The sequence below is a fragment of the Lissotriton vulgaris genome, chromosome 1_1 (genome assembly GCF_964263255.1).
Source record: "Lissotriton vulgaris chromosome 1_1, aLisVul1.2, whole genome shotgun sequence".
NCBI lineage: Eukaryota > Metazoa > Chordata > Amphibia > Caudata > Salamandridae > Lissotriton > Lissotriton vulgaris.
Genome location: NC_141685.1, coordinates 1,994,772,490 through 1,994,793,765, shown reverse-complemented (window position 1 = coordinate 1,994,793,765; position 21,276 = coordinate 1,994,772,490). Strand labels below are relative to the sequence as shown.

The 21,276-nt window shown below is 41.3% G+C and overlaps 1 protein-coding gene across 1 annotated transcript in view; it reads left to right on the top strand.

Moving 5' to 3' along the window:
• Positions 1 to 21,276, top strand: part of CAMK1D (calcium/calmodulin dependent protein kinase ID) — a 1,555,766-nt gene that overhangs the window by 1,087,206 nt on the left and 447,284 nt on the right. Inside the window, exon 5 of the mRNA XM_086919868.1 lies at positions 14,383 to 14,509. Coding sequence (XP_086775994.1) covers positions 14,383 to 14,509 — 127 coding nt within the window. The remainder of the gene's footprint in view (positions 1 to 14,382; positions 14,510 to 21,276) is intronic.

Genomic DNA, 21,276 nt, shown 5'->3' with positions numbered 1-21,276 from the left:
TTGCCCATTAAAAATGCCCTCAACAGGATCGTGCAACTGTATGTTCCCTGTTGACTCCTCTCAATTCACCAAAACCCTGTCAATTCCCCAAAATTAAATCTCTTGAGTGTTTGATGTGTGCATTTGATGACAATGGCATGCAACTGGGTAGCTTGGACCCTTGTTCCTTATGACACGCAAGTGCTTAAGAATCCTTTTGTTTACCGAAAAGATTGTGCTTCTCATGTATTGTAAGCCTCCAACACATACCAGGACATAAAGAACAAAATCATTGTTGCAATTCATGAATTTTTTTTTCTGACCTTCCTACCTATGGGTAATGTGTTTATCCTCCTTGACGAAGATCGGCAGGTCGAAACGCATCAGCCGATGCAATAAACATTTGCGGATCATACATCTTGGAGTGCTAGCTCTTTATTGTGCATTTCTGCTTGAGTGTATGTATGTATGTATATATATATATATATATATATATATATATATATATATATATATATATATATATATATATATATATATATATATATATATATATATATATATATATATATATATATATATATATATATATATATATATATATATATGTCAAAGCAAATGTCCCTTTCTGAAGGAGGAGCGACCATTCAGCTGGTGCTGGTGCCGAGTCAAGGACAAGACTCGTAGTAACCTTTTCAAAGCAATTGAAATAATCACCGCACTCTTCTCGGATTTGGTTAAGCTTATTTAATCCATCACGGAAAAAACTTCCTCACCTACGCGTTTCAAACAGATTACTGTTCTTGCTCACGGTACTGAACTACCGTGAGCAAGAACAGTAATCTGTTTGAAACGCGTAGGTGAGGAAGTTTTTTCCGTGATGGATTAAATAAGCTTAACCAAATCCGAGAAGAGTGCGGTGATTATTTCAATTGCTTTGAAAAAAAAAATATATATATATATATATATATATATATATATATATATATATATATATATATATATATATATATATAAAACAAAGCTCCTCCTCAGCACGCTCTGCGCTCGCAGACACCGCTTCCACGCCAGCAAAAATGAGGAACGGACCAGCAAAGTCAGCAAGATGTTATTTATTCATCCACAGAACCAGCTTTCAGCAAGATGTTATTTATTCATCCACAGAACCAGCGACGCGTTTCGGGCAAAGGTGCCCTTGTTCACGCTGCAACATAGTCAAAATTTGAATGCTTTTTTATATACTTTTGATGAAGACTATCAACACCCCCTAGTGGTGACCTCCTGTGTCACATGTGCAACAAACAGTGTAAACATACTATCGCTGCAAGTCTTTTCTTTATCATTGCATATGAAAAAAATATTACTGGTTAAATCCATGTAATTAAAAGCAGCCACAAATTGCATTCAATAGAGAAATATAGGTTCAGAGGCTGATATTTGCCAGTCAACAAAGATCTAAGTTTCTTTAAACTAGCGAAATATGGATTAACGGTCTAAATACTAAAGTCATAATCCTCTGAGCAAACAATATTTGAATTGTTGCCCCATCAGGTTATTTGTAGCATTTATTCTAACATGTGCAAATCTATACATTAGCAGCGAAAGGTAAAGTGCAAAAAGTGTAAAAAAGTGCAAAGTGTAAGAGTCAAAAAGTGCAAAGTGCAAGAATGAGCCGCATTACCATCAGAGCGGAGATACCATCAAATTCATACATATATAGATTCTCAAATTCCTGAATTTATAAATGACTGTATAACTGGATAATTGGTTCTCTAAAATTACAAATGGTAAAACAGTATCAAAAAGTTAAAAATGGGTATATGTGAAAATAGTACCATACCCCATAAACAAATACATGTCATGACACACTATATACTAAGCTAAAATACTATAGAAAAAGTGAAAAAGATTTCATAATATTCCAGTATAAAACAGTTCATATGTAAACATCAAGGGAAATAAGCTTTAAAAAAACTTAAATACTATGATAAATACAAAACTATAATATACATACAAAGAAATAGAAGTGTACGTTACAGAGAAAATTTCACAGTAAGATCTTTATCCAATATACTCATATGTTAAAGGCTCACTAGTTATGCTCGCAGCTCCGCTGGTGCCTATATAAAATTTCTCCTAATAGGGAACCTAACTAGGAGAAAAAGCACCACAAGTGGAGAAAACTGAACGGCCAATATACATACTCTGCAGTAATAAGGTACATAGAGTCATATACTACAAGAAGTGATGCCTTTCTTCGATATTATTGAGCCCGTTCGGCTAACGGCTATCGAGCTCTAAAATAAATTTGGTCTCCAATTTCCTGAGCTGAAGTTCGCGATCACCCCCTCTTTTAAGAAATGGGACTGCTCCAATAACAAAATACCTCAGGCACGTCAGGTCATTGTTGTGGACCCTTTTAAAGTGACGGGTAACCGGATAGGCCGGGTCACTATGTAATATTGCCCGTAAATGCTGCAATATCCGGACATGCACCTAGAGCTTAGTGCTGCCCACATATCTAAGCCCACAGGTGCATGTCAGGACGTAAACAGCATGGTCTGTCTTACAAGAGAAGTTACCCAAAATTGGTTTGGCAATGGTGCTAAAGGGAGTAGAATAGTGTGAAGTAGTGGTACCAAATTTACAAGCACGGCAGTTAGAGCATCTGAAAAAACCTCGAGCTGGTCGTAACCAAGGCATTTTAGTTTTGAGCTCGGGAGCTGCTCTATCCAGGGAATTGCCCATGGTTTTGGCGCGTCTAAAGGTAACAGTAGGGTAAGCAGGCAATCTGGTATTAAGTATGTGGTCACTAAGGATGATAGGCCAATTCTTGTTAATTATAGACTTAATTTTTCTGTCCTCTCTACTGTATGTAGTGATCAGGCGTGGACAATCAAATTGAGGCTCTGTTACAATGGGGGTTTCAGCCACAGGAGTTAACATCGGAAAGAGACTCTCCCTGGACCGAGATAAAGATTTTTTAATGGCTGTCTTCAGGATGGTATCCGAATAACCCCTCGCCTTTAACCGTGTCATAAGTTCTCCTAAACATGTGTCATAATCAGAGGGAGAACTGCAGATCCTCTTCAGCCTTAAGATCTCGCCATAGGGAATTCCTGAGATGGTGTGTCTAGGGTGCATGCTAGTTGCGTGCAGTGTGGCATTGCCCGCAGTGGGTTTTCTGTGAAGAGTAGTATTGAGTGTGCAATTAGTAACGCACACCTCAACATCTAAAAATTGGATTCTGTTCTTGTCAATGTGCGCAGTAAAGTTGAGATTAAGGGAGTTATTATTTATCTCTTGAATAAATGAAAGGGCTTCCTCTTTGGTACCTCTCCAAGCTATAAAAATTTCATCTATGTACCTCAAGAAACAGCTCACATGGCCATCCATCCAAGCTTTGTGGCGCACATTGAGGACCTGCTCCTCCCACCAGCCAACGTGCAAGCACGCATAGCTGGGAGAGAAGCAGGTCTCCATCGCCACTCCTCTGAGCTGTCTGAAGATCTCTTTGCCAAAAGAGAAAAAATTATTATGGAGGCACCATTCCATGAGACACAAGATGACCTTGTTGTGTTCATAATATATAATCGATCGCTTGGAAAGGTAATGCTTCACTGCTGAAAGTCCTTGTTCGTGGTCAATGCTTGTGTAAAGCGCCTCTACATCTAGTGAGATGAGCCACATATCATTATCCCATTCAATGGTAGCAATTTTACTTATAAAGTCACTGGTGTAACGTGTGAAGCTAGGTAGTAGTTTTACAAAGTCTTGGAGAAAAAAATCAATATATTCCCCAACTTTTTCACCCACACTACCAATGGCCGACACAATAGGCCTGCCGGGTACCGGTTGCACAGCTTTGTGTACCTTTGGGATTAGGTAAAGAGATGGCAAAACAGGAAAGTTGATACACATAAATTTGTGCTCCTCTGATGAAATTAAGCCCTCTCTTTTCCATTGGCCTAACATCTTGTGTAGTTTGCACTTAGCGTTCTCATATTCTTTGTGTGAGGCTTTAACGTAACATAGGGGGTCGTCAAGCTGGCGTTTGGCCTCATTGATGTAATCCTGTTTGGGCCAAATTACTAGATTACCCCCTTTATCCGATTTCTTGATCACGATTTCATGATTATCCCCCAATTTTTTCATCAACTTGTCATAAGCGCGTTTGATATGTATCTCCTTTTTTCGATGTTTATTGTTCACTTTTGAATAAAGTTTTTTAATGTAGTTGGTAACGCAGTCGTGGAAGATGTCTATTGCATCTTTAGGCATTAGAGGAATATATTTGGATTTACTCCGAAATGGACTCAGACCAGCACCCTTTTGGGAAATGGATATTTTTCTTAAACGACTTTGCGTGGACTCATCAGGATCCATTTCCGAATTATTGGAAGAGTCGATCAAGTTGTAAGTTAGAAAACTAGCAGGTAGACACCATCAGAAACACTCCTACACCCATAACATAACATGAGATTCCCAATATTGTTCATATACATTTTACCCCTGCATACAAAATGAACAGTCAAACATTGGCTTTCTGTAATGCCAAGAGGAGTATGTTAATTCAGCTATTAGTGTGGTTGAGCCACATGTGCATGCTTTACTTTAAATTCTAAATAATTGAAAACTCCTCATACTGCTGCTCTGGCAGAAGACTGCTACTATTTTGTACCTACCGTCGGTTATGCCATCCGTTCTGCAGAATAGAAGGAGTGACGTTCGTTCACTGATGGGACGTTTAGAATTGCTTGCTGATAGTCGAGAAATCCCTGTGTTTTTAGTGATGGGTTGTACTGAAGCTGAGCGTCCAAACTGGCCTGGCTCATGGCCATTGCAATCAGAGCACATGTAAGACTCTAGTAGCTGACAACACTGATGAGTGGGCCTTCACAATGATGGATTTCTTGCCTTGAACATTGGGCCTTTCTTTAATAATGAGAGTCTGCACTGCTAGAAGGACTTTCTTTATTGGAGCAGAATGCTCTTCAACTGTAGAAGTGAGATTTGCATGTAATTAGTGTAGTCTGGCCTCCATTGTACATTATGTAAGCTATTCCTGCCTGTCCTGAAACTGTGCCTATTACTAAATTGATTAAGCTATCCTGTGTTTGTATATGTGCTGTTGAGATTATGTCTTTCTATAAATCCTTGAAGATGTAAGTAGGGTTAACCAATTGGCACAATAGTGCCAACCTCTTTGCATAATGGACACAATATTATTGTCTGAAATTCAGAAGTCCATTAATGCTTGCAAATTTTTGGGTTACATTGACCCACATTTTTTCAAGAACTCGGGGAGAGGATGTAGCCTAAGGGCTAGAGCGGTGGACCTCAAAACTGGGGAACCCGGTTCGAGTCTCACCAACGCCGCTCAACATCCTATGATTCTGGGCAAATCACTTAATCTCCCCGTGCCTAACAAAAATGAATGTGCCCATCTGCACCAAAACTGTTGCTTATGTAAAGCGCTCTGATACCTGATATCTAGAGCTAAACCAACTGGTAGTCCCGCGCTCTAGGAAGGTTAGATGGGGGAGTAAGGCTTTCTCCATCTTGGCACCCCAACTATGGAACACACTTCCCCTTGAGATCAAATCACAGCCCTCACTGGATCTCTTTAGGAAAGCCCTTAAAACCTGGTGTTTCATTAAGGCCTATCAGTAAGCTCCTGTCACCTGGTGCTTTCAGCTAGACATTGAATTAGGCGCCTTGACACCCATTGGGCTAAGTTGCGCATGTATAAATCCCACTTCATTCATTCATTCATTCATTCATCCTCGGGTCTAGTTCGCGCTATATAAAACTCTAAACATGTGTTTTTACTTTACCGGATAAGCACTCTCACATCTGTCAGAGTAACTGTCTCATAAGCAGTTACACGACATCAGACACACTCTTACACCCATCATAACAGTCTCTTATTACTAACTGCACAGATTGACAGTCTCACACTCCAGACAACACTCCTCACAGAGCAGCAGTAACATTACCAACCACACACTTAATTTTCTCACAGAAGAGCAGGCTCACAATACCATGAACACCCTCTAACACTAGCTGTCTCACACTACAGACAGCACTCTCACACCCCTCAGATTTCTAGTCTCACACTCACAACAGTGAATTCACAGTATCATTCTTACACTCCAGACAGCACTCACAGTCCTCACACGCTAACAAGCAGCACACATTACAGAAAACACTCTCACATCTCCCTCAGACATAAAGTTTTGCACTACTGACCACAATCTCACCCCTCTCAGTGTGGGAGTCATTCACTACCAATAGCATTCCTACACCCCATAGACACTAGCAGTCTCACTCCAGACTGCACTCTTGCATCTCTCACAGAATAGAAATATTACACCATTCGCAGCATTCTAACAGCTCATTCTCTAGCATCATATAGCAGCAACTGCAACACTCACATTCCTCACGCACACTACAGATGGCACTTTCACACCTTTCAAAATGAGGACTCACAACACCGACAGCCCTCGCACAACTCACAAACAATTTGTCTCACTCTACTGATGGATATCCTCATACTCCTCACAAAGTAGCAGTCTCACACTACAGATACATCCTTCCCCCTCCTCACAGTCTCGCAGTCTCACATTGTCAAAAGCTTCTCTTACACCCCAGACTAGTGGTGTCATGCTACTGGCCACACACCCCTAGCAAAGTAGCAATACAACACTCCCCACAGCACTATTGTGTCCCTCTCAGAGTAATAGACACAATACAGACAGTGCTGTTACACCCCACACAAACTAACAGTAATATATTACTGGAAGCACTCTCACCCCACACATGCCCTAGCAGTCTCAATCTACTGACCGAGTCCGTACACCTCTCACACTACTAGTCTCACTACTGATAGGCTAGAGATCTCACACTGACAATGGCACCCTTCTATCCTTCAAAGACTACCAGTCACAGAAAACTGGAAGCCATCTCAGAGACTAGAATCTGTTTATAATTTAAAGTGCTTCTTCATTGGTTGGTGAGCATCTCTTTGTGGTATTGTTGATGCAAGAATAAATCAATGGGTGGATGAACAGACGTAAATGTAAATTGATACTTGTATAGCGCACTACTCACCTGCAAGGGTCTCAAGGCGCTTCTACGAATACCGCTGTGGAACCCATCCTGGCTTTCCCTGTGAGGCGTCCACTCCTGGGCACCCCCAAGGTGGAGGCCAGGCATCCTTAGCGTTGTGGGGGCCGTTGTGGAGATTAAGCAAGCTATTGCCCAGAGTTGCAGAGTGGGACTCCATGATTGGAATAGGCACCGAGGCGAGAATTATCAGGTCCGTGGAATTTTAAGCCCGAGGCGAGAATTATCAAGTCCGTGGAATTTTAGGTCCGTGGAATTTTAAGCCCAAGACCCGCTGAGGCAGGGAATTGAACCCTGGTCCCGGGCTAGACTTCTGCATCAGGGTTTGCCGCTCTAACCATTGAGCCACACTTCTCCACTAATGCAATGAATGACAGTGTGCATGGATAATGAGGAACAGAGTATATGAATGCTGTAGGAGTGCCTGTATATCTGAAAGAATTCATGCACTTCCACCTATAAGCCAGACCTATGGGCTCTGCTACTGGCCTGACAGCATCTGCAACAATAACATTTTGAAATGAAAACAAACATTAAAAACCAAAAAAGGCTGGAGGCCAATGCAAAACCTATTGGTTTGTCAATGCGTGTTATAACAATAGCCATTTTTCTGCACTAACACAGAAATTGTTCTACATTGTAATTGGTTTTACAATTTGTATAATTATGAACTAGTTTTAACGACTAGTTAATTTGAATGAAATAAGGAATTCTAAGTTCTACTATATATAGCCAGTTTTTATAATGTTTATGTGCAGAACTGAAAAGCAATTTTACATTGATTTGAAGACTTGATATTATGGAATCATAAACTCAATTTCCTCTTTGAATTTTAGGATGGAAGTATTTGTGCACTGCCCCTAACTATAATACTATCACTTAGACAGGGTCAGTGTGGCAAGGAGGTCACCTGACCTAAATATATTTGCATATGTGCCACAAGACTACTACAACTGTTTTAAACCAAGGGGCATATAAACAAGCCCCAATTGCCACCCCAACGTCACTTTTAGTGACGTTGGGGTGGCAATAGGGGCTTTGCCTTAGTTACAAGGCAGCATTAAGGCACTTAATGTGGTTTAACGCTACCTTGTTAATAAGTCACCCTTTCACGCTGTACTTAGCTTGAAAGGGGAGGGTAATGGGTGTTATGGTGGCCTTTCCACTGGAACACCCATTAATTTTGACGCTGCCTCCTGTTTAAAAGGGTGGCGTAAATAGGAGGCAGCTCCAAAATTGAGACCTGGAAAAACCTGGTCTTAAACAGGCGAAACAAGAAGAAATGCTTTATTTCTCATAATTTTTAATGTTTGCATGTGTGCTGCGTTGTGCAGCACACATAGAAACAGCAAATTGCAATTGATTGTTTATGTGCAGGAAGGTAACACTTCCTGCACCAGCATCTGTGTATGGTGTATTCCCGGTTTCAGTTTTCCCCTACAAACGGGGATAAAACTTTCAGCACATCTGGACATTAATTTACCTTTTTTTTAAATAAAAATAAAACAACTCCCAACATTGTGAGTTTTTTTTTTAAAAAGTTGGAAAATTGCTGAATGTTGGCCATTCCACAATGCCATGGTTTATTTGGTAGGCAATGAGCAATTTCACTAAAAGTGCTCCGATGGTGCCTGTTGAAGCAGCGGGGTATGTGCAAAACTAGACATAACATTTTTGCTCCCTAAAAAATCTAATTTTAACAAATTGAAAGTGACTTGGAATCAAAGAGAGGACAATTAAAACTTTTCTTTTGCATGTAAACAGAATTCAGATACATTAACAAGTATTTAATTCTTTAGAGTTCTAATTCAAAGGTGGCCATTGATTTTCCTTTGTCTGCTCAGTCTGCTTGGCATGTGTTGAGTTCATTGAACCTATAGGGTTTCTGATCTTTTTCTTTTATTTCACACATCTACTACATCGATTTGTTTTCACAAAAACGAATGTTTTATGTGTAGATCATCAACATTTGCACAGCTAAAATAGTAGAAGGTCATAGAGATAACAAGTTGGTTAGTACTGACCAAGCAGAAATATTGATATTTTTATAGGAACAAGGCATGCTCATCTGGACTACTTTCATCTGGCCTAAAGAAAGTGTCAGTCACTGGCTGGAGGCCAGGGGCTCACTCTCTCACAGTCCCTATCCGTAAAAGACCACCGTCAGACTCTCTTTCTGCTTTCTTTCTGATAGCAAGGCACAGTTTCTTTTGGGAAATTCACATTCTGGTTTCTATTAAATCTATTGATGCTAGAACACGTATTATGGCTAATTACTATGTGACGCCAATGTGTGGGTGGCAGACAATCCTCATTTTCTGGACATACTTAAAAACACGTTTCTTAGATGTGCACAGCCAAAGAAGCCAGCAACAGTTTCTAAGACATGCCATGATTAGATTGTGGAGAGTGATGAGGTGATGGCTGCCAATGTTTTTTTCCCCAAATGTTTTGAAGCAGCCAGCAGGCATTTATGTGACCCACAGGATTACATCTATCAGGGACTCATGTGTTGCGTTTCTGCACGTTTTATTGTCTGAAAATTCGAAATCATTACACAAAAATGAGCCTTGAATGTCATCAGTGTATTGCAGTGTGATGCAAATGACTTTTCCAATTTTTAGCCCCGAGTAGTGCTTCTAAATTGAGTCTGTCTTTTCTCTTCAGCATCTTTGTGAGATGCTGTTAGTGAATTATTTTGAGGTTGCACGCTAGGACATAAAACTGCTGGAATTTAGAACTTGCTTTCTACATATATTAAATATTTGCAGGTTTTCATCCTTCCAGAGAGATATCTACTACTAATATAGAAATAAAAAACAATGACTGATTTTTTTTTATAGCTATAACTACCAAATGTGTGCCGTTTTTATAAGTAATCACTGTTACTATTACATAATTTATGGCATTCCGTTCACCCATCTCAGAAAGATGAGTCTGGCCTTCTGGAATTCAAACTTATGGCCATGAAACTGCATATGTCAGTGGCTACTGTTCAACTCATTGAGCCATCTCAAGTAGCTGAGGCAAACAATAAAAAATAGAGTGCAATTAAATGCACACTCACGTCCAAAATAGGCTTAAGGATGCATTTTGCTCTAAGATAATAGTACTACGGGACACGAGCAGCAATAGCTCGTTATTCCTGAGCTCCTGCAGTAGGATTTTAGCCCCAAATAACTCTTAATTACTCCTTCTGGCGTACTCTCATAATTTGGGTAATTTCTAACCCTGGGCGAAGAAGGAGGCTGATGGATCTTCGCCCCCCTCCACACACTGCCTGTCGATACTTGATGGAGGCATTGGACTTGCGCCCATGTCCTCACTGTCCATTCAAAGGGAGGACTTTGTCGGGGGATGACCTTGACCCTGAAGTGGTTACAGTAAAGGGTGGGCTCTTAAATTGTAGATCCTGAAGCAAACACTCCCTCCAGCTGTAGGATCTCTTACTTGATGAGGCCCTGAACATATTATTCCTAACGGAAACTTGGTTAGGAGAGCACTCTGATCCAGATATATTGAACGCAATTCCGCCAGGATACACCCTCCATAGACTTGACAGAGAAAATGGAAGGGGTGGTGGTATTGCCATCATTGTCAAACACCCTATTGAGTGTGTCCTGAGATTGGTAAAAATTGACAATAGTGAAGCTGGCGAATTCAACATTAAATTGAGTCAGCACGAGGCAATTTCGGGCATCCTAATATATAGACCCCCAGGGTCTCTGGGAAACTTTCGAAGTAGTTTATTGGAAGGGGTTACTCAGACTGCGATCAAACACTGTAAAGTATTGGTGTTGGGAGACTTGAACTTACATCTGGAGGATCCTCTACAGAAGGAAGCAGCAGATGTTTGTGTAGTCCTAAAAGAATTGCAACTTGATCTGTTAAGTGTAGCTGCCACACATGAGCGGGGTCATTGTCTGGACCCAGCCAGCTGGGATATGATAAAGACACTCACCCCCCTTCAGCTCCCATGGACTGACCATTTCTTGGTCCCTTTCCATTTCTCTTACCAGCTACATAAGTCCACAAGGACTGGGCCCAGCAATGTTATGAGACGTAAATGGAGACAGTATTCTCAAGAGGATTTTGTTCGAGCCATTCAGAAAGCGAAACCACCGCTAGCCACTGATAGTGACCAGGCCAATAAGGAGTTCAATCAGCTTGTGGCTGTCACCTTGGACGAGCTCGCACCCCTGAGTAAGGGCAAAGCCAAGGAGGGTAGACAACGCACCGCCCCTTGGTTCACACAGGAACTCCAGCAAACTTAGTCTAACTGCAAAAAGCTCGAAAGGAGTTGGAGAAGGAACCCTAGCGAACAGGGCAAAAGCAGCTATAGCTTGGCACATAGAAGCTATCAGTATGCAGTACGCAGAGCGAAAGCTAAATATTTCCAGGCACGCATTGAGGCAGCCGAGAGCTCCTCACGCGGATTGTTTAAAATCTACAAGGAAATATCTCTGGTTTCCAGCTCAAATGCTCCTGTAAGTGTCTCCACGGAGGAATGCAATAGAGTCGCTAACTTTTTCTCAAACAAAGTTAAAGCAATTTATACCTCCTTCTCTCAACAGCCGGGAAGGGGCATAGACTTCAGAGCTGTTGGATCGCCTATGGCTCCCGACTCTTCTTTGCAAATCTTCGAGGTCGCGTCGGCTGATAGTCTAATAAAGATTTGTCATAGTGTGAAGTCTGGATCCCCCAATGACCCGGCCCCTCCTTGGGTCATTGCGGAGGGTCTAGCTGGACTGGAACCACACATAAGACATGTCGTACAGACCTCTTTCTCCACTCAGCGGGTTCCAGAGGAGTGGAAGAAGGCTATAGTACTCCCAATAAAGAAAAAACCAAATGTAAGCATTGATGTGCTGGAAAACCTCAGACCCATTTCATTACTGCCTTACGTGGCGAAAGTGGCTGAGAAGGTGGTCAATGCTCAACTCACTGAGCACCTGGAGAGAGGGAATCTACTTCATCCCTCCCAATCAGGATTTAGAGCTGGCTTCTCGACGGAGACAGCTCTCTTACGTGCCACTGAGACTTTAAGACTTTAAGAGCAGGAGCGGATGCAGGACACACAATGGCCCTGATCATGCTCGACCTCAGCGCAGCATTCGACACTGTAGCTCATTCCATCTTGTTACAGTGTCTTAGCGAGGCTGGGGTCGCTGGTCCCGCGCTGTACTGGCTGCAGTCGTTCCTCACAGGAAGATGCTTCCAGGTACAACAAGGGGTATGTCGATCGGTAGAGATGCCACTAGACCAGGGAGTGCCTCAGGGCTCAGCTTTGAGCCCCACTCTTTTTAATCTGTACATGGCCTCCCTGTCGAAGGTGGTACAGGCATACGGGGTGGAATTGGTATCTTATGCCGACGACACCCAGCTGCTGATCTCTCTATCGCAGAACACCGCCAATGCCTCCACCAACTTTTAAGCCTGTATGCAGGCGTTAGCTGAGTGGATGGACTCCCACTGCCTAAAGCTCAACGGCTCTAAGACAGAGGTTCTGGTAGTGGGGGGAAAGAGTGACAGCTGGTCGGCTGAGTGGTGGCCTCCATGCCTTGGTCCTACTCCCACACCTTGTGAGGAGGCTAAGAACCTGGGAGTATGGGTTAACCCCACTCTCTCCTGTGAGGGCCATATAAGGCGTCTTGTGGGAAAGTGTTTCGGGGTACTGAAGACCCTAAACAAAACTTTAGACCTGCTACCCCTAGAGGCCAGAAGGACGTTGACGCAGGCGCTGGTGACCTCTCGGTTGGACTATGGAAACATTCTGTTCCTTGGGTCCACAGAGGCTAGCCTTGGTCGCCTGCAAGTCATCCAGAATGCCGCCGCCAGACTGGTGCTAAGGAGACCTAGGAGGGCAAATTCTCAGCAGGCACTGGATGCGCTTCACTGGTTGCCAGTGAAGAAACGCATGCTGTTCAAATGCCTCCTCTTCTGTCACCGTATTGTCTGGGGCAGGTCGCCCACCTATCTTAGGGACTTAGTCAGCCGCTACGAACCACCAAGGGCCCTCCGCTCGGAGGGCATTGGGCTGTTGACAGTCCCAAGGGTAAGGAAGGCCAGAATGGGCGGACGATCTTTTTCGCTCCAAGCTGCTCAGCACTGGAACAAACTTCCTCCTGCCCTGAGACTGGAGAGCAGTGAGACGGTGTTTCGGGCTAGGCTCAAAACTCTACTCTATACCTTGTAGGGCCAGGGGTTCTGTAGTGGGTGGTTGTGAGTAGCTCCATTCAGCGCGGGGACACGCCGTGATGGCATTACTGTGCGCTTTATAAGCTCTTTATTATTATTATTATTTGTCCAGAATCACAGGATGTGAAGCGTCATAGCCGAGACTCGAACCCAGTTCCCCAGATTCGAGGTCGCACACCCTAGCCTTTAGGCCAACTCCTCTCCCCAATAGTTGTTGATTAACATTCCTTTCCTGTCAGGATAAATAGTGGCAGTTAGGGAGATTGCACCACAAAGCATGGCAAGTGTTACAATCAGCCGCGGTCTGTGCAGGTAACAGCAGTGTGGCGGTGGGGGCGAGTAAGGTGGGATTTCGAGGACCGATGTCGAGGGAAAATTAAATAAATAATTAATTGTACCTCGGCATCGTCCCTCAAAATCCCCCCTTACTCTGCCCCACCGCTGTTACCTGCACGGACCGCGGCTGGTTGCAATAAGGGAATTGGGAACGATGGTCAAATCTTTGAGAAGTTGCCCAAGGGTAAGAACTAACCAATACCTGTAGGAGTTGTCTATCACAGATAAAGCTCCCACTTCCTAATCGCAAATCATAGTGAGCTGAATTCAAAGGTTACTTCCCTTTGTTATTAAGTATCATGGAATAGACACAGCTGAGCTTATTGTGGAGACATACCGATTTAACATGGTAGTCTAGGACCAATTTGGTAGTGACGTTTGGGCAGGCAACTTTTGTATGTTGGAATGTTTGGATGCAACTGCACATTTGCAGAGTTAGATAAAGTTGAAAAGCTAATTTATAAATATTTATTGATTAGTGTTCCTGCCAAACTGCTATTTCTACCTTGCATTTCCAATATAATTGAAACAAATTAAGACTGACAAAGCAACATGAGAAAGTATTATGGCTCAAATGTGCTCCACTACTCTATAAAATCACATAAGTTTAACAATGACTCAGAAAGCTCTACGGGCGTTAGACCGTCATGTATTCCTTTCGTGTAAACTGTATATTTTAAGTCTTTCTTTCACGTAAACAGTATGTTCTCTAAAATTTAATGTTTACTGATCATGTTTTAGCCTGAAAACCTCTTGTACTACAGCCAAGATGAAGAATCCAAAATAATGATCAGTGATTTTGGATTGTCAAAAATGGAAGGCAAAGGAGATGTCATGTCTACTGCCTGCGGAACACCAGGATATGTTGGTGAGTAATTGCATATAAATATTATTTGACTATATACTGCAGAATATGGAGAATCCTATTACTGGAGATTTACGAGCCGGCATGCTAGTATTCAATGTTAATAAATTATTTTACTGCATCAATTCCTTCCTAACCATCACAATTCTGCAAGGAAAATAATATTTGGGCCATTCCCACTCCTGCCATCTTACACGGTACATTCTTGTTTGCAAATCAGAAAACATAGCTTTTACCACTTCTGCTGTTAACCAAACTGCAGTTTCTCTCACAACGGAATACTTATTCACTTGTCATTTAAGGGTGAATCTAAAAGATTCACATAAGACCTGGGCTCATCATATAGTACAGGATGTTTAGAAGCATGTAGACATTATTTTTTAAGGACATAACCTTATCCAAAAATACCTTGAATGATGTCTTTTAATCTGACAAGTGTTATTTTGAAAGTTTTGTTCTTAAAACATTACAACTGTTGTCTGCTTTAAGATTTAAGTATATATCCCTACTTTTAAATTCGTCCTCACTCATTCTGAATCAAGCAATGATCTGTTCATATATTAACGACGGTGTGAAAAGACCCTGACTCAAGACCACATAGCATTCATATTTCTGATTCTCAGTTGTGCTTTTCCTTTGGGATGCCTGCAGCAGCAGCTTATGTGCCCATACTTTGAGTCCTCATATAATTTCCCCACTGAAATCTAAAGGAAGGGTATTTGCGACTCTTTTAACATTTTAAGCTATGGGTATGAGTTGCCAACTTGACTCAAGGGCACTCAAAACAGAATTACAAGTAGTACAGTATTACAGCACCTAATATTCACAGGTGCGGTTCTCCCACATTGATTACCAGGGACAATACCTCAAGGTCATACCTGGAGGGCTTGGTAAAAAGCCTAGAATTATGGGTTCACAATGCAGAAACCGCAAATTCCCACATGTTATGCATGATTATATAGCGGAATGAAGGCCCAGTGATGTATGTATGTATGTATGTATTTGAGCTTGTAAAGCGCACTGCTACCCGTAGGTTTCCTGGTGCTGTATAACGCTGGGGAACCCGTCCTGGCTTTCCCTGTGAGATGGTCCCTATTGGGCACCCCCAAGGTGAAGCCAGGCATCCCCAGCGTTGATGGGGCCATTTGTGGAGATTAAGCCAGCCATTGCCCAGAGTTGCTGAGTGGGACCCATGATGATAACAGCCCCTAGTATCAGTAATGCTATGTGCAGTGTTACCACTGCCCAACATGACCACTGGTCACTCATATTGAGGGTCTTAGTATTTTTTTTCAGGTACTCCAAAAAAATTACCAAATCTTGGATTATTTGGACAACAAATAGCGTGGACTATTAAGCGAGCCACATTTTCAGAAAGAGAAGATAAGCAGCTCCTGTCTAGGAGGAACTTATCTTATCTTGGTCTAAGATGATTATCAATTCAAAAGAAGCTTCTACATGGAAATCACATTTCACATGACATTCATGATATTCTTTGAAAGTCTCTTAGGTGGTAATCACAGATTGACAGTCATGAGATTCCTTCAGATTCATTGACCAGTACAAAAAGAAACTTTCTTTGTGATCTACAACATCATCTTGCAGTTCTTAAGGAAATGTTTCCATGTCAAAATCAAGGCCCAAAAAATATGGAAGACAGGCAAAATGTCACAGAAGAAGGGGCAGTTTGATTGACTAGGGCAACATAAACATGTAGATCCATGGTAATTCAAGGAAAAAGGTGGATGATCTACAGTGAACATATGTTTACCCATTCTGTTTTGATTCAATGCGTGGCTATAGGCGATGAAGGTGAGATGTCATGGATTGTTTCTTACTACTCCACACTAGAATGCATTGCTACTATTTTGCCCACTGTAATCTTGAAATTGTTTCACATTCCTTTCGTGAAAGTGAGTGGTTGTGTAATTTTCACTAATCACAACAAATAATCCCCATAAAGATTTCTATGGTAACTTTCCAATTCCATTAAATTAATGGAATTAACCTATCTCAGTTTTACTGAGATAGGTTAATGGAGTCGAAACAAATGCAGAAGATCTGCTACTTAGTTCCTCAGCAGACAGAGCAGCAGAAGAACCACTGAGATAAAAGTCTCTGTATTTGTTCTGGATTTATCTATTTTTACAATAGAGATGACCGTGAAGTGCTTAGTAAGGGTGGGTAAAAGAGGAATCAGAAAAACACCTTTTATTTTGCCCTTTGAAAAACATTGGGTTTGAATGGGTGACAGAATTGTGAACAGGCCTGTAAAATTATAGAGCATTGAGGATACAAATTCTCACGGTCAGGGCTTGACAGACATGCTGGACTTGCACAAAGAATCTCCTGCCCCGCTGCTCATACATCTGATGAGCATTTCATAGATGGTGAGCAGATGCACGTAAAATAAAACATTTGTGCTGATACACATTGATTTTACCTTTCTCAAGAGCCTATACCAGCACAGATGTTGTAAATTGAACATCTGTAAGCTTTAGTGAATTCAGCTGGATTTTGTCCACATACATACAAAGAAAAATTGGCGATATCCCCCAAACATGCTGTTGCATTTTCATCCTATATGTGAGGCATCCACAAAACGTGAAAGCTACTTTAGGTCAAGTTGGCAGGGTGTCAGTGGTTCGTTTGCAGAACACTTCACACTGGGGCCTATTCACAAAGTTCTATGGAGTAATTAAAGGAGAACTCATGTAGTACTCTTTTATGTGCTCTTAAATGCCTTTTCAAATTAGTCATAAGCATCTAAAATAAGAATAAAATGGAAATATTCAGGGAATAGTCATACACATTTAGTACAAAGAGAAAGAACTATGCCCTCTTTGTACTTTTATTGATAGGCAGTTGGATGTTTGGGCCGAATAAAGGGTACATATGAGTACATAAAAAGAGTACTCCTGTAATATTACATACCAAACTCATAAATGCTTTTGTGAAATGCCCCCATAGTTGGTTCACAAGGTTTTGGTAATGTGCTGACAGGCCTCTAGATATATGTGCCAATGAGGTCCATGCTCAATAACTATAGTGTGATAAAATCACCCCTACATAATAATACAGTGAGCTGGGACTATTTTACTGATATTGTCAATTAAAGAAACAGTTTACTTTGAACAAGTACAGCCACCCAATGAAGCGTCAACACATCACTGGTACTGAGACAAATTGGGTTAGAATAAGCCTCATCAACATTATGAGGAAAACTCTACAAAGGCAGATCTCATATTTCCATTCCAATGTGCTTTAAGCAGCCTCCAACACTTAACAGAGAACAAACTGCCCAATTTCATATACAAGTAAAGGCCAGCAGTTGGCTGATTTAGGTCCAAGGAACAACACACTGTAAACTCTATATCGCACCTTATTTCATAGTGCCACATCAAATCATTTCACGCGAAACCACAATATAGCACAATGGAGCAGCCTATGTAACGCAAGCTCACACCTCCCAACACCTCATCACCACACTATGCCATACCACATCATACAGCAACACTGGACACCACATCACTGCACCTTCACAGCACCACAGTGACTGTGACACATTACAGAAAGCCTGATCATACAAATCTATAACACACTGGAATCAGTCTTGTTCTATATGGTCACAAAAGTCCTCGGTGACATGCAACATCATTGTAACAAATAGAAGAGTGTCCTTTATGTTACATATTTGGCTTCCAAGCTTACATTGCTTATATAAATCCGTTTCTATCTTAAACAAAAATCTACCTCTGACATTACTACTTTCCTTTAATAAGATGCCACATCATCTTATTTTATTGTATTATATATTTTAAATGTTTAGCTGTAATGTCACAATGCTTGCTGCTAGGCTGAGTGATGGTGGAAAAGCAGCTCTGTAAGCACACCATCAATTGCAACTGCCACTTGCCTCACGTAAAAGCAGAATAACTTTTCAGTAACCTTTCTTCTTCCTTGCTGTAAAAATTCTGCATGTGTCTGATAAGGAGACATTGGTGAAAATATCATTATGTTTTTCTCACGTTTATGTACTCGAGAAGAGAGTCTATTGGCATATTTTAAACCAGAAATCCGCCTTTAATCGAGACTTTTATCAAAATGATTCAAATATATTTAGAAAAAATTACAGGTGATATATTTGGTGTGTTTGTTTTTACAACGCAGATTTCACATGTGTTTGACATTTTTCAACCAGAACACTTTCAACAGTAGGAGCAGGGGGCTCAACACTTAATATAAGCATGTGTTAGTAATGGTGAATTCACGTAATATTCAGTACAAAACACCCTATACTGTACACAATATTTATTTAAAGAATATTGCAAGTCACCTTAAAGGTCTGTGACCTGATAAAAGAGCCCATCAATTGGCATCTTTCTTGTTTATGGTCACAGAACTATTGCTTAACTTTCAGTATCCTCAGCATGTACTGTAGGACAGTGGTTCCCAAACATTTTAGAACCACGGCTCACTTTTTAGAACGACAAACGTTGGTGACCCACCTACCTTTAATGGACATGTAGAGAGATGATTTCTTTTTATGTAACTAAAGAATCCAGTAGTAGTAGCACATTGTCATTTACAGACAGCACATTTTACACTGAATTGGCCTCTAACTGTGCACAAAAATAGCTTTACTGATAAAACTATATAGCACACAAATGATAATGTGTGTAGATCGGGTGAGTATTTATCATTTGTGCATCACCAAGTAAAATGTCTTGATTTGTTTTGATCTTTTTAAAGTCTCTTTTCCAGCATACTTTAGAATTACCAAACAAATGGCTTTATTTGTGCTTTCCTAACTTAATACAGACAGTTCGTTTACAGGTATTTACATTTTGTTTTGCATTCCAAAAAGAACGACTTCCTACAGCCTTTCCTTTCACACTGCCTATACTCCAGCCAGACTGTGTTCTTTAATTCCCTGTAAAAACTCTCACGTTATAGTCCGAGAAAGAAACTAAGCTCTAATCCCAGTGTTATTAAAGTAGTACTTTCTCAGATGACATAGCCTGACATTTGACCTCTGTCTCTGAATTAATGGCAAAAGTGACAAGATAAACATAGAATATTAAAGGCCTCTTTATCGCTCGGACTTTCCCACCCACCAAAAATCAGCTGGTGATCCAAAAGCCAGTACATGGGGTAGTTTATCCAATACAGTACAAGTGAGCCTCACAAAATCATCATCTTCTCTAAATGATCATGTCACCCTCCTTCTGATGTAAGTTATTTTATCAGTTGCAAATGTGTGCCAAAATGTGGAATACATCCTGTGGGAAAAAATAAATTAATATGCAACATTTATTTTGTGTCATTCGCATGCCAATTCAGGTGGTGATTAGAGACAATTTTATTTTGAGCTTCATGAAACTTCCTGCTGTCTCTTCCTGATATTCAAGTAGAGCAGTGATGCTTCCTATTTTATAGCTTGTGAGTAGACATGTCAGATTAAATGGACTGGAAAAAGACGATTGTGAATAATGAATATTTCCAGTCTCCAATAAATTAAATGTGAAATATAAATGTCCTCACAATGTGGTGTATTTTTCAAATCAAGCATGCTGAGAAGCATTTGGCTCAAAATCATGTGATCTACGGTCTAAAGATGCTTGTCGACACATGACCTACAAATGACCTTGGCCCTCATTTGTGAAAAGTGACGCACCGCTGCGCGAAAACAGCGATGCATCACTTTTCACTGTGCCCTCCTTGCGACACCAATGATGCAACATATTTACAGTATGACGCATCATGGCGCAAGGAGTTACAGATACGTCAGTATTTCTGACGTATCTGTATGGCGCAAAAGTGACGCATTGGTGGAGAGTGTCACAAAAGGTACGCAACTCCAGCAATGTGTCCTTTCACATGGGGCGAGCTCCATGTGAAAGGGCCTGCACCAGTCTTACGCCTGCTGTGAGTCAATTGACGCATTTGTGTCCTGGAAGTGACGCAGTGAAATCTTATAGATTTCACTGCGTCACTTCTATGACCCTTTCTCGCGCAGAACGCCCCCCCTGCATACATTATACCGTAGGTATAATGTAGAACAGGGGTTTACAAAGTGACGCATCTACCTAGATGTGCCACTTTGTAAATATGGTGCAACAAGGCACATTTTTTACACTGCTGGTGTGTCACAAAAAGGGACGCACCAGCGGCGTAAAAGTGACGTACGGCCTCATAAATGAGTCCCCTTGTTTGTTATTGTTTAAGGTGCCGTCCTTTATCTCTCTCAGATAAATGATGGAAACAATGGGTTGACCAATAACTTTGCTCATTGCCCTGTGATTTCCTCTCGTTGGTAGATCAAAAATAATTCCACTGTGGCGCCAGCACTGGGCTGAGCATTCCACTGAGGCAGCCAATTAACGGCTCCTGATACAGCCATGATGAAATCAGCAGTGCTTCCGGTCAGGAGTGTCGAGCCTGGAGTCTTTACACATTTCTACCCTGCCTAGGGCTAGGTGACCCCTCTTCCGTCGTTTCACGAAGCCAGGGTTGTGACGTCTGCACTCACCTTGCCGCAGGATTTACCCTTTGAAGCCGCTTGTGTCTTTTGATGGTTTCTGGCTCCAGGCTTAGCAAAGTATTCCTCGCTGGATTCCAAATTTGTCTTTGGTTGGCGCATGCTGCTTTGTTTTGTTTTGCCTGGTTTTGTGACAAATTATGTTTCATATATTAACAGCTGCAATTAAGCTATTTTTGATTCTTGTCTTTGAATGTTTATAGCGTTTTTTTCTAGTAATGATTTCCAG